The following is a 19,039-nucleotide window of genomic DNA, read 5'->3' on the forward strand; positions in this document are numbered from 1 at the left end:
AGTGTCATCATGGTCCCTGTTAGAGGGAGGGCTCATATAGGCCAGGTAACACAGGGAGTTTATAGTCCAACTCACACAGACCCACTGGGTCGGGGTGGTCATTTCTTCAGACCGAACCTGATGTATTTATCCTTCAGGATATGGAGGAAGGGGGATTGGTTCCAGGATTCCCTTCAGACACTGAAATCTTTAAATACTCAAATCTTTTATGTAAAAAAAAAAAAAAGTATACTACTTGCCTGTAACCCATGAATATCCTCCCATATACTTTCATCTCTAGATTACTTATAATACCTAGTATAATGCAAATGATATGTAAATAGTTATTGTATTAGGGAATAATGGTAAGAAAAAGTCAATAAATGTCAGTGTAGACTCAATTTCCTTTTCAGATGTAATCTCTTTTTCCCCTAAATTTTCCATCCTTAGTTGGTTAAATCTGCAGCTGTGGAACACATGGATAAGGGTCAAGGGTACTTCAGTTCCAATAACTTCTGCTGCTATAGTTTGGATCTTAAATATGCCCCCCCCTCAAAAAAAAAAAACCCCATGTGTTAAGGTTTGGTCCTCAGTTTGCTGCTGCCTTTGGAATGTGGTGGAAACTCTAAGAGGCTGGCCTATTGGGAGGTCTTCTGGTCATTGGGGATGTGTACTTGATGGGGATTGTTGAGCCCCTGGCTCACTCTGCATTCTCTTTTGCTTCCTGCTCATGAGGTGAGTGATTTTTGCTCTACCATGAGCTCCTCACCATGATGTGCTGCCTTGCCACAGGCCCCAAGCAGTAAGGATAACTGATCATGGACTTAAACCTCCAAAACTATGAACCAAAACCAATCTTTCCTCTTAATAGTTGATTTATGTGAGGTACTGTTGTAGTGATGAACTGACTACACTCACATTGGATGCCTAGATGTGGGTGAGATTCTGAGCAGGGGAGGCCAACCGGAATCTTTTGAAACTACTCCATCCCTCCTGGGCCAATATGGCAAATCAAAAAACTCACATATCAGAGCATAGGATTACTGTCACTACTGAAGGGAAAAAGAGTTTTCATATAGCCCTGGGTTGGTTTTAATCCCTTGGGGTCAATCAAGTCTCCCACATAAGTGTGGGTGTGGGGTATTTCCACTTGAAGCCAGTTCTGACCCAAGAGGCAATCCAGAGCAGCCCCTCCCCATAGCTGACAACCTCCAATTAGTTGATTTTGCTTAAAAAAAAAAACTTGCCCAAGTAAATATGTAGCAGTTCTTAATATAGAGAATAATCTGAGTTTCCTGAGTTGTAGTTTTTTTAATGCAGAAGACTGGCGGAAGGTTTATAGAGACATTTAATTCTACCCCCCAAGATTTCATGAGGAAAAGATAAAATAGATTTTTACAGAAGCCTAATTGACCTGAAACGATGATTAGAAAGGTCATATACTTCCATTTATTAGATGTTTGCTGTGAACAAGCTGACCTGTGAATTTCTTTCTCTGAAGATACAGACAAAATTAAATGTTTTATTGAACTGAATTAAAGATGACTCCATAATCAGGGAAGAGAGATTCATAAAGGATTTTTTTTTATCACACGTGATTTGTAAACATGTGAATCTTATCTCAGTTGTATTTCTCAGAGGCATTGGGTTTTACTGACACAGAACCAAATGTAATAAAATTGTTATCCATGTCTCTTGGAGAAAACCAAACCTCTGTGGCTATTTTGTCTGGAAGTAGAGAATTACATCACAATTCTCCACAGTTAATAAAAATAACTTTCAAAAAAGCACATTAATGTGATCTATATTTGACCTTCCCTTGCTAAAGTCAGCAAATATAAATAAGTAAGAATGAAAACATTCATCTTTAAGAATTTTCAGCTGGGCATGGTGGTGCATGCTTGTGGCACAGCCTCCAGCACTCCCGGGGCAGATGCAGAAGGATCAGGAGTTCAAGGTTAGCAATGGGATACATAGCCAGAACCTCTCTGAAAAGAAAAAATGAAATTTCTACATTGTCAATTCAATTTTTATTATATTTCAATGATTAAATCCAATGAAATTAAAGTTCTGCACTAGTCAGTTCTTTTGACAGGACAAGTAAAAACAAATTCTATATTCACATAAATCTCTTTTCTCAAGAAACATAAGGCATGTATTTCAAGTCTGTATCCCAAGCACCTGTGGGTGGTGATAGTAGATAGTCATGCAACAGGCCGAAAAGGAGGGGTGGGGAGGTAGAAGGAAGGTGCAATTTCCCTGGAAGGTGTCTTAACACACGAATGAGTTAAATATTTCTAAATGGCTTAGCTCAAAGGCAAGAGCATGAGTCACATCTCCTGTAGGTCCTGAGACTCTAAAGTCACAGTGCTGCCAGAGTGGTCCTCAGAGCCAAGTGACAGCCAGGTGAGTCTGGACTTGGGAGAAGGAGATGAGTGTGAGTCAGTCTCAGTGCTCAGATGCTCCATCTTCTTGGGAGGCAATGGGTGCCACACCACTACAGAACAGTGTTCACAGTGCTATGAGCATCCAACGCCCACAGGACAGCGTGACTAACCCGAGGCACGCCTTCCAGACCCGTGATGGGTCCCAATTCTCAGTTCTCAAAATGTGTCTCTTACACCCATGGGAGTTTCTGAGACCCATTCAGGGGTCTGCTAGGTCCAAACTACTTTATAGGGTTGATATCATTTGCCTTCTCTCACCATGCTGACATTTACATTGATGGTACAAAGCAGTGGGTAGCTGGAGCCTCAGCATGGAACATGGTGGGGGTCACCAAACTATACTGGTAGGATAGTACATGTTGCCACCACACTCGGTATGAATTAATCTGATTAAATCTCTCCCCTTGAGTACAGTCTTTTAAAATGCTCTGTGTCATGAATGGGAGGTATGCCTAAGTCATTTCAGCGGCACACTCTGAAAATGGTTGCCTCAGGAATGTGGCAGTTGTTTGAGTTGTGTGTGGAACTACCCACTTTTTCATGGATGACTATTTTTACTTGGGAGAACAATTGCCAGACAAACCACAGTTATTCAGACTTGGGTATTTGGCAGACTTTCTTTTGAAAATGAACAAAGTGAGCCTGCCTATCATTACAAGGAAAATTGGCAGTATTTGTTGCCAATCATAGAATTTGAGCTTTCAGGCAAACATTAGAATTTTGGAAAATATGTATCCACCACTATGAACTTGGCAGCTTCCCAGTGCTTAAAAGCTTTTCTAGAAGACTGGTTGGCTATAAACAGATATGTCAACATTTGAAAGATCTGTCCAACTCAGTGAACCAAATATTTTCCAATGATCAATGCATGGGATTACAAAATCATGCACGGGTAAAAGATCCATTCTAAGTTCATAATAGACCAATGAAGTTTAATGCTACAGTGCATTGATATGGTTTCAGATTTCACAATAACCTTTTAGAATCTACCACTTGCTGAGTTTTGGTGTAGCAAAAAAGAATATCCACAATTATCTAAAAAGGCTATGCAAATACTCCTTCCTCCTTTTTTTCCAGTTCATATGAATGTAAAGAAGGATTTTCTTTATATACTTCAACCAAAACAACATACTATAATAGATTGATCCAATGAAACCCTTTTGTACAATTAATATATTCTAATTTAAAAAAAACCAAAAGATTGACTGCAGAATACAAAAATTCAGCTGTCTTCTATTAGGACAGATGTTAAAAAGATTTAAAAAGTAAAACAATGTCAATCTTCATAAAGTGTTTTTGTTTTGTTTTGGAAGAGTTACATAAAACTATGCGATTTTTGTTAACCTTTGAAGGATTTATTATTGTTCTTTTTAAATTAATAAATACTTAAAGTTTTCAGTTTGCATTTCTGAATGTGTAGATGTTGGTGGATAGAACCTGTATAAACAAAAACTCTTTTGGCCTTCAATTATATTTAAGACGGTAACTGGGTTCTGAGAGGCCCATTTGAGAGCCAGAGCATTTTCCCTTCACCATCTTACCTGACCCATCGTTCCATCTTCCTCCTTCTGCCTCCATCCTCATGTCTAGAAATGCCTGACTTCTGGGATCATCTTGCCCCAACTTTTTTATTTCCATTGGTTTTTTGAATGCTTTCCTTGCTTTCTTTGTGTCAAGCTACCACTCATTCACTTAGAATGAAATTTAGTAAAAACTTCCCTCATTACCCTAGACATTGAGTCACCCCCTCCTTGGGGCCCCAGGAGCTTGTGCAGAGCCCATGGTCTTGAGAAATCCTTTTGTGTTAGTTGCTTTCCCATCTGTCTTTCCCTCTATGCTGCAGGCTCCTCAGGTGAGAACAAGTCTTCTTCACCCTTAACATAGAGCCTGGCTCTATGAAATTGCACATCACTTTCCTGCCTTGACCTAATCATATTCTGAGTAAGAGGGAGGGATCATGGTGGATGGAGTGGAGAAGAGAAGAGGATAGATAAACCAATGGGGGCACATGCTGAATCCGTAGCTGCCCAGCACACACAGCCTTCTTCCTTTCCTGATACACTTCCAGACAAAGATGCCCATATACAAATTTAATCATGCACTCCCTCCCCCAGAGGAACCCACCCAGAGATCTACCCAGCTACAGTAGCTACAGATGTCATTGTGATGTCACTTAAGGCAGGACCTCTTGAAATTCATCTGTTTTAGATATTCTGCCACCTTGGGACCTGGTGGGTGAATTTAATCACCAGTCTATCATCTCTAAGGTACAATGAGTGGGGGGTGGGGAGCAGGACAAGGGAAGAGAAGACAACTTTGTTTCTAAGTTACAATTCTCATTTTAAAAAGAAATACGGTGATATTTGGGAAATAATGTCTTCTTAGCAGCTAATTATTTCTGCAATTCATCTTGTGGCCACAGTGTCTGTGATTCTTTTCCCTCTCTCCCATCACCCATGCTGTTCATCTTGTTTTTCACTAGCAGCGTGGCTGCTGTCTAGTTTAGCAAATCCTATTTCCCAGCCCTCCTCTTGCTCTATAAACTAATGCAAGTGATTTTGTTCTGTAATTTTCTTTGTGAAAAAATCTTTTTCAAGATCAATTCAGACTATAATTTTTATTTACCAACTGGTTAGCAATTACTTTGGAGTCCTCTCATATAATGTACTGAAGAAATGAGCCTACAAAAATATTTTGTGTGTGGGTACAAGAATTAAGTGACAGCTTAATGTTCTTTATTAGTAAATGGTCCTCCAGTTTCTCAAATGAAAAAGGGGACTCAAGAGTCTACTGAAGAAAGTGGCCATGGGGGACCTATGCCAGCAGCACATCGAAACACATGCAGTTTCCAAAGTAATCCATCACTTCTTCCAGAGGGAGGTAATAAGCCTCAATTTGAAAGAGATCGCACTTTCTTCAGTAGAGATTCATTTAGCCATAACCATCATCAGTTAGTTCTGCTGGTGGTCAGGTCAAAGAAGCGGTTCTTAATGGACAGATGAAAAATGCTGGGGGTGAAGGGGACTACAGAAAAAGAATGGGTCTTTAAAATAATTTTAAAAGAACAAAACATGTGTTCACGTTTTGGGGACATTAGGACCACTTCACCTCCTCTGGCTACTCTAAGCAATTTCATTCTCACCAGCCAACTCCAAAGGCACGTGTGAGGACAACTGACAAACACGTTATTTTCCAAAAAGAGGAAACACTTCTGACTCAGCACCTGGCAAATTCTAGGAAGAAAACTCACAGAGTTGGGTGAAAAAAGCTTTGCTGTGAAACATATAATAAGATAGAGGATGATTCTGACTAAAGTTGGAAACTCATTTTCAAGTGGCAACTCATTTATTCACACTTAGTATTTGAATTTCGAGAAGAATCACTCTTTGATACAAAGATGGACTTCACATAGAATCATTTCAATTTGGATCCACAAAGTCTAACATTACAGTTAAATTATTCTGAGGACAGAGCACACTGAGTTTAGCTTCATGACAAAAGAATGATTTTTCATATCAGAACCATTTGTGCAATAGATGTGTCCAGTCTTCCCAACAGCATCAGACAGGGTGAAAGCTAGAAAAGTCAACCAAAGGGTCTTGAGGTTTCACAAAATGAGACATGACTTCCTCTCCAATAAATTTATACAAAGTGGCTTTAAGAAACCATGTTATCCTCCATCACAAGCAAACACCTAGGAGGACCCCCTGTCATTTAAATGTGAATGCTCTGTTCTTGGGTATTGTTTCATAGGATCTGGTCATTATTTGCTGAGATTTCAGTTTATGAAATTTATGTTTCAAGACTCATGTAGATTGCTTGATTTAAGGAATTAAAATCTGTAATGCCTAGCTGAACTGGGAAGGTGTCTCCTTTTTCAGGGACTAGGGCATGGTAAGTGTAAATACCTGGCCTTGTTCTGAAATGATGCTCAGGTCCCAGGTCCTAGGGTAGCAAGTGGTGGTAACCACACACAATCAATAATTCCTCCCCCACATCCCCCTGCAATACTGGGGTTTGAACTCAGGGCCTCACCCCTGCTAGACAGGCCTTTTCTGCTTTAGTTATTTCCAGGTAAGTTTTCACATTTGCCTAGGCAGGTCTAGACTGTGATCCTCCTACCTACAGCCTCCCATGTAGCTGGAATCATAGGCTTATTTGTTGAGATGAGGTCTCCCTACCTTTTTGCTCAGGCTGACCTTGAACCATGATCCTCCCAATCTTTGCCTTTCAAATAGATGGGATTACAGATGTATACTATCATGCCCAGCCACTCATCAGTGATTTGTTTTTTTTGCAACGCTGGGGCTTGAAGTCAGGACCTTCACCTTCAGCCACTCTGCCAGCCCTTTTTTGTGATGGGTTTTTTGGAGATAGGGTCTCGTGAACTATTTGCCTGGGCTGGCTTCAGACCACGATCCTCCTGATCTCTGCCACCCGAGTAGCTAAGATTTCAGGCACGAGCCACCGGCGCCCAGCCCATAAGTGATCTTTTTAAGCTAACATTTAGTGGCTATTTATTATGTGATAGATACCACACCCCATGCTTTACACATACACCTTATTTACTTGTCTCCACAACTCTCCTCTCCAGACTAGATTAGAAATGGAGGCTGAGAGATACTGAAGTGATGGCTCCAAGTCCATAGCTACTTGTAAGTTATAAGAACGACAGCCACTCCATTTTCTATGACGTGTTAACTTTTAGTGCTTTCACATCTGCATTTGCTTTGTTCACATGTACTTTGTGGTCATTAACCTCTCTCTAGAGTTCAAATGCCATGGCTTCCTTGCTCTCAGTTTGTAGTCTCAGACAGCTAAAGGTGAATTTGAATTAACGACAGAACTGATAGTTCAGATATCATCTTGTTACATCAAAATCAGGTTAACTCTTAGGAGGACAAGGCACTTGCCTTAAATCAAGAACAGCAGGGTGTTGTAGTAAAAACGCCACTGCTGCCACCACCACCATCTACCTCCTGAACTACTGGAGAACACTTTGTTGATATCTGGTCCCTTTTATTTTCTGAAAACCAGGGTTTTCAGGGTAATGAAATTTTTTAGCAAAATGCAAAGTTAGCAGAAAAACAGAATACATTTAAAAAATGGTAATTATAAAGAAAAATACTTTGCCTTTGTTCCTCCCAGGAGAGGAATTTTTAGCTCAATCTGCTTACTATGATATTCCTCGATCTTGCCATAGTGCCTGGCATACAATGGGTGTTCAAAAAATACCTGCAATTTCATAATATAATACTGTCATAGTACATTAAACACATTTCTAAACAAAGTATTTTTAAAATAAAGCAAAGTCAACAGGAGCAACACATTCAGTCATTTCTTTACTACCTGTAGTTTATAATTTGCACGGCATGAAGAAGAGGGAAAGCTTCAAGTGCTCTCTGTTCACAGGTAGCGGTTTCTGATGTACTCTCGGAACATAAAAGTGTCCTCTCTTCCTAGGGGCTGCATGGTACCTTGGCTGGCCTGGATGTGGGCTTGGAAGATCTCTGTGGATTTCCTGTCTACTCTTGGGGGCTGAACTTCGTAGATGTTGTCTTGGGAGAAAGCCGAAATAGGCGTTCTGTAAGAGATGACAGAAGAGGGCTGTGTTAAAGAAACACAGGGTGAGGGCCCCCATGGAGCTGTAGTCTCAAAGCATTTGAGACCTGCTGACCTTGAATGAACAATCCCTGTAGTTCCTGGGGGCTGGCTTCTCTTCTGCATGGGAAATGGAGGACCAGCCTGCGACACTTCCCTGATGCACACACAGGACCAGCCCCTCTCTGTTCCCAGCCCTGTGTGGGGTGATGTTTGTGTGTCTATCTGGCTCCACATAAGTGGGCGCAATTTTAGGTGGAGGCTGGACCTATGTTTTGCTTTTCCTCCTGAGAACTCAATGATTTTTGGGTACTCAATAATTTTTTTTTTAAAGGAAGACTGAGTAGGAATTGTTGCTATCACTAACAATTCCTGCTTCCCATGTTTACTGAGAGGAGTAAATGGGTTTACATCAGAAAAGTATTCACTTAACATGGTGCCTGGCACACCACAAACACTCAGTAAATATGAATTATTGTTAACAATTACAGGTGCATAATTTTTATCTATAATTCTGAAATCCTAAAAGCTTTAACAACTGAAAGTTACTTTGCTCATAAAACCTGACCCAACTGAAACTCATTGATGTTACAGCCTTACCTGAACTAACAATATTTTTCACACTTCAAGTGTTATGTTTTAGACACAGTATCAGATCTCATAGGGGGTGTTAGTATGAGGTGAATGTAGCACTTAGTTCTGTAATTCATGTGGCCTCAGGCTTTTGAATGAGGACCAGGGGATCTGTAATAGGCATCTTCCTTCCTTTCCAGGATGATTTGAAAAGACCCAAGAATCTCTCTATTCAAAAATATCCCTCCATTCCCACCCACACAGCCTACATAGTGTTTGAAATTTCCATCCACCCCTGAGGAACACACTTAGAAGGACCTTGTCAAAATTCAACTTGGTGTCTGACACACCTTCAACTTATGGCAATCTGAACACCCACTACTTATTATACCCTGAGGCGGGGGCAGGTCTGCAAGGGATGAGTCAGCTAACAGTTGGGTTTGATGCACATTGTACACATGCCAGTAGTATGTGCATGCTCACGTGTGTGCCCAGAAAGGTCTATAAGAGGTCACTGAGACTTTGTGAGGGGCTGAGGTCATAATGCCACCACATTCCACCACGTGGCCAAAGGCCCACCCTGTGAGGAGGAGATGGTTCTCCACACTAGGGCACCCAAGATAACCGAGAGGAGAAACCTGGAGGATCTATTTTGCTGGGCTGGGGACTCAGCCTTGCTCATGTGCACCTTATCAGAGGAATCAGAAAGGCATCCTGGAGGTTAAGCTGTTTGGCTAGCTGGGAGAGGCACTGTAGTCTGAGCACAGCTGGACCTCAGGGCCAGGTGGAATGTTAGAAAGTCACTGGACACTTGGAGGTATGGTGACCCATGAGAAACTATACTGGAACCTCCTCTACCCCCCACCACCAAAGAACGCTATCTTCTTAGGATGTGCCACAATTCAATGTATGTTTTTCTTGCTCTCCCAGAAAGCTGTCAAGGTAGCTCACTGTACTTTGCCTTTATCGAAAACACACACAATTCTGGGGTAGCTGGAGACGACATTAAATCATATAAAAATAGAAAGCCAAGCTCAATTATTTTCACCTCAGAGTAACATACTCCAACTTGAATGTGGTATATAGTTGATGAAATACATGTACTCTCATTTTAAAAAGCACTCTAGTGATTTCTTGTAGTCTTATTAAGGCACCTTATTTTAGTAAACAAAAACCGAAGGATAAAGTGATTTGCTTAAAGTTCAAAAACAAAAATAATGACCAAGGTGAAAGAATTCTAAGATACCTGAATCTGTATGTTTCTTCAAAATACTGAGCAGTATTTACTCTAGGGTCTGTGGCTAAACATTATAATGATGAGTCGTTGAGATAATTAATCTATGAACTCTTGGATTTTCCCTCAGAAAAATAGAGCAACTCTAAAGTCATTTACATAATTCAAAGTGAGATGCTAGATTTCTTTAATGGTTGATAATATTTGGGGTCATTTTAACCAGACCATTTAAAAAGGAGGCTCCATTATTGTTTTGAGAGAATGTCATCAAATCAGCATCCACAGCAGCAACTCTTGAAACACACTAGCTACCCTCTCTAGCACCTGCCCCTTTCAAAGCTCTTTACATACATTATCATTCTCAATTTTCACATCCACGGCAGGTAGCACAGGGATTACACACTCCATTACACAGATGAACCGCTTAAAGTCTATTTGTGAAAGAAACTAATGTGCTCTGTTTGCTCTTTGAAATCAGACCTTTGAGCAGAACCCATGTGCATTAATGAAGATGTTTTTGGCAGAAAGCACACCAGACATCCAATGGATGTTCAAAGACACTTCCTGGGAACTAACACTATGTTCAGTCAAGGATGGGAGAATGACAAGTCACCAAGGTATTATTTTACCTTTCATAGCTACAGTCCCAGATGCCTCAGCTGAATACGCTTTTGGACAGGCAGTGGGAGGAAACAGGACCAGAGTGCAATAACCTCCCAATGGTGTATGGCTAGGACAAACACACATGGGACCTCACACAAGCCACTTTCACCCAGGGCCTTGGCTTTCTTATCCTAATTCAACCAGGAGTCCTCATTCTACTTCTCAGAAGCTGTTTCACTGTCATGTGCAGTAATGAATGGGAAGACATTAGAAACACTGCAAATATGAAATAACAAATATTAGGCTTTGGACTAAGTGGCAAGTGGGCTTAGGGTTCCAATACTACCTTACTATAGCTTCCCGAAAAGTCTATGCAGGGAGTCAGAAAATGCATCAACTCTCCCCTTGGTTTTTTTTACTCTTCTAGACACAAATTCTACACTATGTAACAAACTTGTAATGTAAAATGTTTACTACTAACGGGCTAGAAGGAAGCTCAAGACATTCCCAATATTGTTGGCATAATGAGAAAAAGGAGCAGGAAGAAAGAGACTCAGAAAGAAACTTGTGCTTCATCATGAAGCCAGTTACAAGGAGGTCCTCATAGTCTCAGGCATTGGTTCTCAAAGCATGGTCTCAAGACCAGCAGCAGTAACATCACCTCAGCTCACACATTCTCAGCTTCCACTCCAAACCTACCCAGCCAGCATCTTGGGGGTGGGTGGGGACTTGCAAAAGTATTCCAACAAGTCTTCCAGGTGATCCTGACACTTGCTGATGCCTTTGGTCTAAGAAAACCACTGTCGGTTGCGTGGTTAATGAATGTAACATTCTGAAAAAGATCTTATTTGTTGTCAATGCAATACAGCATTGAACATTTTTAAGCATGAACTTTCTTTTTAAATGATATAATGCTATTAGCTCCTACCTTGGGAAGGCACAATTTAACACTTAATTACAAACACATGAGCCACAATATCAGCTTTTCCATGCATTTCCTAATGAGAGTACACTTCTGATTTTCCCTGTTGATTTAAATATTCCGAAGTGAGAAAGAAATGTAATAAACAGTTGCTGGGCTCTGCTTTGTTTCTGAAGATACTAACTAGAAAAAGAGGGAGGTAAACCCAGGAATGATCCAACACTACATGGAATAGTCTTAGATTAGGTGGCATTTGTTTTTGGATAAAAAAACCCCCCAGTATTTAAGCACTAAATGATGTGGAAATTCTAAGGCACTTTTATTCATTACAATAGAGAAAACCTGTTATACTTGCATGATTAAAAAAAAGCTCTACATTCTTCTCCTGGCCACAACTAAAGGTAATATATTTTGAAGCTTCTGTTCACAGCCCCCAAAGGGCTAAGATTTATTGCCCTCATTCAAATGTCAGTAGTATTTTTAGAGATAAAATATTATAATTACAACGTTATAGGCTCATTTCTTTTTATCTACAGAAGCTAGTTCTATCTTCAAGAGGAGGTCTGTATTTCCCCTCAAGGAATGTTACAGTCTTATTTAGAATAATATATTTGCTAATTCATTTATGGGCTACTTAACACACATTGTGCAGTGCCTTAAACACTGAGCACTGATGACATTTTGCCTTTACTGCAGTTCCCACTTAGAGAAGAGAAGCACTTCAGGCAGGAATTCATTAGACACGCCAGATGTTTTTAAACAAAATCCTTATTGGTGCCCTTTTATGCTCTTTCTTTAGTGTGGCATTACTCACTTGGCTGGTGATTATACGACCATTTCTGATAATAACTGGATCTTTACTTGAATGCAGAACTAATGTTTGAGTTTCCTTTTTAGTTGAATTTCTGTTAAGGTTTTGTTTTTTTTTCTGACTTCCACATACTGAGTAACCAATAAACATATGTTGAATTGACAAGAAAATATTTCACTGGCCAGATTGAAATGTTTTCAGAATTTGGTGATGTCAGGAACATTTGTGGTTGGTGACTGAAATACTACACAATATATGTATAATTTCCATAATTTTATATAGGTGATATAGTCCATGTTAAAATCGTGTACCTTAAAAGATCAGAACACTTCATGTGCAAAGGTTACAAGACACAAGGGATCGACTTGTGTGAGAACCAGAAGGGCCACCAGTATGGCCGAAGTGTGGAGAGCAAAGGTCAGAGAGAGAGGAAGGGAGGACACACAGGGCATGAGAGGAGCCATACAGAGTTGCGTTTTTATTCTAAGGGAAGCAGGAAGCCATGAAGGTTTAAACATACGTGGAAATGACTCTGAACAGACATCACCTCCTTGACTGAGACTTCTCTATTCATTTTGCTGATCAGCCAATTCTGGGTTTTAGATAAGCCCTCTCTGCCCTCCTGCTACAGGGTGTAAATTGGGCTGTCAGAAATTCCAAGACCCAACATTTCCTTGTTTCTACCCCTTAATCTGCTTTCAGGAGTTGGAGCTCAGCGGTAAAAGCCTCCTTCTGTCTGAGGCCTCACAGAGCAGAAGAGAGGCTGAGAACTGATCTCACTACATCTGCAATAAAGATCAGGATGACAGATTTTGAAATTAAAATCCAGACCTCCTTTCCTGCCTCCTTCCACCAAACAAGCAAAGTTAAGCAACAGGCGTTCCATGGTGAATGGCGCTCATCAGATATCTACCTAGATGCGTTTCCTTCATTTGCCAAAGCTACAATTAACCCTAGTTAAGGCTCATCCACCCCCATCCACAGATAGAAAACCAACTCACTCCCAAAAAAATCGTGTACCTTTTCTATAATTGTCATTTTGGCATGTAGCTAAAATCCACACAGCATTTCCAAAAAATTTAGTAACTGTTCTGGTCATAGAATATATTTCCCTTTCCAGTGATCCTTTCTGTCATTATCAAAAACTCCAACTTTTTTCCATAAGATTGCTATTTCTACATCACCAAATGATTCTTTGTTGATCATAAATGAGTCACACAATCAAGAGAATATTATAGTTGAAGAGGAACTCACCAAAGACATTGATCAACTAACTTATTTGCAGATGATGGTTTAAGGTCATTACTCTTATTCTTTCCTCTATTTTCTGGGAGAAAACTATGGTTCAGGAAAACTGTAATTTTGCTCCACTAAGGCACACTGGTCCTAGTGGAGTAAAACGTCAGCAAATACCTTTTGTTTTTCTGCTTGTTTTAGAATTTCTTCTTTATTACTGTCTATTAATCATAAAAATAACGGGTTTCATTATATCATTTTCACATATGTATATAACATACTCTGATCATACTCAAGTCCCTATTACCCTCTCTTGTCCTTACTCCCATTGATCCCCTTCCTCTTTCCAAAGAGTTCCTCTTCTACTTTCATGTCTTTTTTTTTTTAAGTCTAGATTCTGCATATGAAAGAAAACACGTGATATTTGACCTTCTGAGTCTTGACTTATTTTTTCTTAGGATGATGATCTCCAGTTCTATCCATTTTCCTGCAAATGACATGATTTCATTCTTTTTATGACTGCATAATACTCCACTGGGTATATCTACCACATTTTCTTCATCCACTCATCTGTTGATGGGCAGCTAGGTTGATTCCATAACTTGGCTATTGAATATTTCAATTAACACAGGTATACATGTGTTCTATACTATTCTGACTTAAGATTCCTTCAGGTACATACCCAGGAGTATGAAAGCTGGATCATATGTTAGTTGTATTTTTAAGAATCCATTTCCATAGTGGCCAGACTAATTTATAATCCCATCAACAACGTACCAGGGTTCTCTTCCCCCCCACATCCTTGCCAGCATTTGTTGAGATAGAATCTCAATGTCGTTTTGATTTGCATTTCTCTGATGGCTTAGGGTGTTGCACATTTTTTCATGTATTTCTTGGCCATTTGTGCATCTTCTTTTGAACTGTCTGTTCAATTCATTTGCCCATTTATTGATTGGTTTTATAATATCTGTTAGGAAGTAATAGCCCTTATCATCTAACTGATGGTGGTACAGGCTGTGATAAACATTGCCATGAAATTATTCCTTTCTAGCTTTTAATGTTGCTCAGTGACTTTAGCCCCCAATTTGTGGATGCCATTATAACTTTCTTTTGTCAATGTCCATTGCTTCTCTTTAGTTTCCCGTGAGATTACTTTATCTTCCCAACAAGCACTAAGACATTGAAGTCTACTCTTAAATCTCTTCTACTAAGATGATACAGTAAGAATGTATTTGCTTCTTCTTGTCAAAAAATCGAGACACTATTGTATTTTATCCTACATGCTCTGAGGACCAGTAGATACTTGATTCCAAATGTACCTCCCAAACTACACTTCTCTGATATGTTAGTCATTAGCCACGTGTGGGTGTTTAAATTTGTACTTAAATTGCTTAAAATTAAATAAATTTAAAAATAGTTCTTCAGTAGCACTAGCCACATGCTGAGTGTCAGATGGCCAATGGCCGCCATACTGGACAGTGCAGACATGGGACATTGCTATTTTCATAGAAAATTCTACCTGACAGTGCTAGTCTAGAATGTCTTTTCTGTTACTTTTTTCCTCAGAAATTCTGTGTTCATTTGTTTCTCTAAGCCCATTACCCTAATATATATCTCTGCATAGTGTTCATCCCTATTTAATTCTTTATCATATACTTATAGACATCTCATCTCTTACCTGGGTACTCACTGGCATAGTTAATATGATTCAAAGAATTGTATGCTTGATTCTTCCTTGTTATTTGCTGGCTTTTTAGATAATGAAACGGTTCCCTATTATCCTTCTAAAGTGACCTGCTTTTTAAAAATAATACCACCACAAACTAATGACTTTAAACATATTTGAAGAATTTCATTCTACTGCAATCATTACTCTTATTGGAGTTCAAATTGTCCTATCTTTGTCCAATAGGAGGAGCCTGTTCAAGTTCACTCCAGAGTCCTCTTGATACTGATAAAGAAACCCAGAGAAAGATCTGAAGGTAAGCTCCTTCCCCCTGGCCCGGCCAGGTTTCACAGATGTGCTTCCTCCCCCCGCCGGGCCCCGGTTTCACAGATGTGTTAGTGTGGTCTGCTGTAACCCTGAGGTAGTGTGATAAGTTGTAACCTCCTAGCAAGAAACTAACTGCCACGTTTGCTTTTGTCCTTCCCACTTGCTTGCTTCCACATTCTGAGGCATAAAAACCCCTGCAGCCTTCAGCTTTGGGGCCGGTGCCATTTTTGGAGAGATCCAGGTGCTGGCCCGCTAGCATAATTAATCTTTCTTTCCTCCAGCCACCTGGGTTTGAGTCTTGTTCTCACTGGTCTGACATGCCTCCCGCAACATTTTGGAGGCCCTAGTGAGATCAGACCACCAAGCCCCATTGGGTAATGGGTCCCTGCTCCCAGGTTCTGCAGCCTGTGGGGGTCCCTGGAACCAGGCAGTGCGCGCCCCCGATGTGACTCTGGGGTCTCCTTCCAGACGACTGAAGAAGGCTGAGGAGCCAAGGACTGGGTCGTCAGACTGGTGGAGTGAAACAGAGACCTGTACCAGACATCTGGACCAGGTAGGAAGCCCCGGGGTATTCAGTATAAGGAGCCAGCGTGGACTGATGCTCCTCAGGGGACCAGCTGAACCCTGAAGAGTACTCAGGGTAGCACATTCCCTTCCTCTGTGACTGATGTGATTCCAGTCAACTGGGACTACAGCAGGCCAGGATTTTAGGGGAAAATGAATAGGAACTGATTGTTTTAAACTTTGAGTGAATGGTGTGTGACTGAGTGGCTTGACTCACTTGTGTTTCAAGCTTGAATTTGTGGCTTCATGGCTGGGCACCTCTAAGGTCCCCTAAAGGCTACGGAGTCCGAGTGGGCTTGATCTGAGATTCCACAGCGATTGGCATGGTTTACGGTGGGATCAGACTAGTGTCCAATCGTAAGTCATCCTGATTGGCTGAACCTGCCATGGACAAGCCACACCCGACCCCACTGCCTGGGGCTGCAGCCAGATGAGCACCTTTGTGGCCTCTCACTGAGAGGCACCCCCCTCCCTTTGTCTGTCCTGCGACACTGGTAATCACCAGGCACATATAAAATGGGTTCCTCTGGGTCAAAGTGCCCGACGGTGCTCCAGACCATGCTTGCTGACTTTAGGGACGGTTTCTCGGGTGACTATGGAGTCCGGATGAAGCCAGCAAAGCTCCACACATTATGTGAGGTAGAATGGCCCACCTTCAATGTAGGATGGTCCACAGAAGGCACACTGGACCTAGCCACTATCGCCCATGTGAGAGACACAGTCATTGGGGATCCAGGTCATTCAGACCAGTTTCCTCACATTGACTCCTGGTACATCCTGGCCGCCCGCCCACCTGACTGGCTATGTTTCCATGCACCCTGGAGACACAACTGTTCTTGTTAACGGTAAAGTAAAGGAAAAGAAATTTAAAGTCCACCACACCTCAGAACCTGAGCCACCAGACCTGCCACCACATATTCCTCAGGTGTGCCTTGCAGCTCCGGCCTCCCCGAGACTTGAGTCCAACTGAAAGGACCCCAATGGAAAGGAGGAGGCATCAGAGCCGAACCCCTGCCCATGTCATCCAACAACTTCCTCATTATACCCCCCTTTGCCTTAGATGGCCCTCCCTCATTATACCCCCACTTTGCCTTCAGTGGCCCCGGGGAAAGATAAGAGCCATTGGGGAAGGTCGCTGAACTCTGGGAGGCTAATGAGCAAGGAGGCAGAAACCCCGGCTGCGGCGCTAGACCCCCTGCGCCAGACTCTGGGGCCACCATTACCTCAGGCAGATGGGTCGTATGTGGCTGGATCCATGCAAATAAGTGTACTAGCCCTTCACTACCACCGACCTCCTGAACTGGTGGTAGCACACCCCAGCATACTCAGAGGAACCACAGGCTTTTGACCAACATCATACACAGCCACCAATCCTATTGGGATGATGGCCATCAGCTCATGTCTACCCCCTTCACTTCTGATGAGTGCCGGCAAGTATACCAAGCAGCCAGAGCACGGCTAGTTACCCAAGCTCCACCACAGACTGCAAATACAGAGCGAAGGGCAGATGAGAGGATCCTGGACACCAGACCGGGCTGGGATATAAACACTCCTGCCGGGCTCCAATCCATCCAGAGTATGAGACAAGCCAGGGGGCACAAGGAGCAATCAACCTTGCCAGGGTCAGTGAAGTCACACAGAAGCCTGATGATCTGCCTAGCCAATTCTATGACTGGCTATGTGATGCTTATCATTGGTATACTCCCTGAAGCCTCCGAGAACTGGTCTATGATCAACACCGCCTTTGTTCAACAGTCCGCCTCTGATGTTTGCTGAAAACTACAAATATGGAGGGCTTCGCAGGTGCCAATATTGACCAACTCATTATATAGGGGCCAAGGTAGTAGTGAACCGAGAGGAGACAGACACAAGACAGAAAGAAAAATATCTGGAAAAGAAGGCAAAAATCCTGGCTATGGCCCTCAAGGAGGGAGACGGGAAGACTGGAGGCCGGAAGGGAAGCCCTAACAGGAGAGAATGGAGAAATCCTCTGGGAAAAAACCAGTGCACCTACTTTAAGGAGGAGGGACATTGGAAAAATGATGCCCTAAGAAAAAAAGGAAAAAGTAAGAATAACAGTGGCTGTTGTTAAATCCAAGGAAGCCTGCAAACTAGAGACAAATGCAGCCTGGGGAAACGAGTCTGACTGGGAGCGACTGGGCACCCTTTTGATCAGCCCTCAGGAGCCCACGGTCAAGACTGACATTGAAGGCCACCACATAGACTTCGTTCTGGACACTTGGGAGGCCATTTCCACCATGACCACACCAACTGGTCGGCTCACCAAGGACTCAATCACCATTAGAGGGGCCACTGGAAACACCAAGAAGCACCAATTCTGGAACCCCAAGAATGCATGGTCAGCAGACACCAGGTCAAGCACAGGTTTCTGTACATGCCAGAAACTCCAGGCCCCTTTCTGGGAAGAGATTTACTTTCTAAACCAGATCTATGGATCTGGGACCCCTGATGTTAGCATCCTGCCAGTGTTAACCTTGGAGGTCAGTCTTGAAGAAGAGCGGCACATACACACCCCAGGGACAATAAACCCGTCCATCCTCAGCCATTCCTAGATCACCTCATGAACTGGTTCCTGGGCATTTGGGATGGGCAAATCAGGCTAGCAACAGGACATCCCCCAGTACTGGTCACTGTCAAACCAGGAGTTAACCCGGTGTGTCAAAAACAATATCCAGTACCTCTAGAGGCCTGGAAGGGAATCGCACCACACACTCAATGCCTATGAGACTAGGGAATCCTGAGGGAAGTGCAATTGACCTGGAACACCCCTTTAGTCCCTGTCAGAAAGCCAGGGTTCAATGATTACTGACTAGGCCAAGACCTGCACTGGGTGAACGAGGCAACAGAGACTCTTCATCCTGTCGTCCCCAACCCATATACTCTGCTAAGTTTGATTCCTCCCACCGCTAAGGCATTCACATGTCTGGACCTTAAGGACGCCTCTTCTGCCTGTGACTTGCGAAAGCTAGCAGCCCCTGTTCGCATTCGAATGGGAGGACCCTGACATTGAAGCAAAAGGACATTTAACCTGGAGTATGCTTCCAAAGGGCTTCAA

The 19,039-nt window shown here is 42.1% G+C and overlaps 2 protein-coding genes across 4 annotated transcripts in view; both read right to left on the reverse strand.

Moving 5' to 3' along the window:
- Positions 1-5,749: 5,749 nt before the first annotated feature.
- Positions 5,750-19,039, reverse strand: part of LOC109680782 (polyphosphoinositide phosphatase-like) — a 134,751-nt gene continuing 121,461 nt past the window's right edge. Inside the window, 1 exon segment of the mRNA XM_074077010.1 lies at positions 5,750-8,010. Within this exon segment, the coding sequence (XP_073933111.1) occupies positions 7,833-8,010 (178 nt within the window). The 3' untranslated portion in view covers positions 5,750-7,832.
- The window catches only part of LOC109700001 (polyphosphoinositide phosphatase), a 328,419-nt gene continuing 317,209 nt past the window's right edge, over positions 7,830-19,039 (reverse strand). For all 3 annotated transcript variants that reach the window (XR_012449075.1, XR_012449073.1, XR_012449069.1), the window contains one exon: positions 7,830-8,010. The gene's annotated coding sequence lies outside the window, so the exon portion shown is untranslated. The remainder of the gene's footprint in view (positions 8,011-19,039) is intronic.

This window comes from Castor canadensis, chromosome 1 (genome assembly GCF_047511655.1).
Source record: "Castor canadensis chromosome 1, mCasCan1.hap1v2, whole genome shotgun sequence".
Lineage (NCBI taxonomy): Eukaryota > Metazoa > Chordata > Mammalia > Rodentia > Castoridae > Castor > Castor canadensis.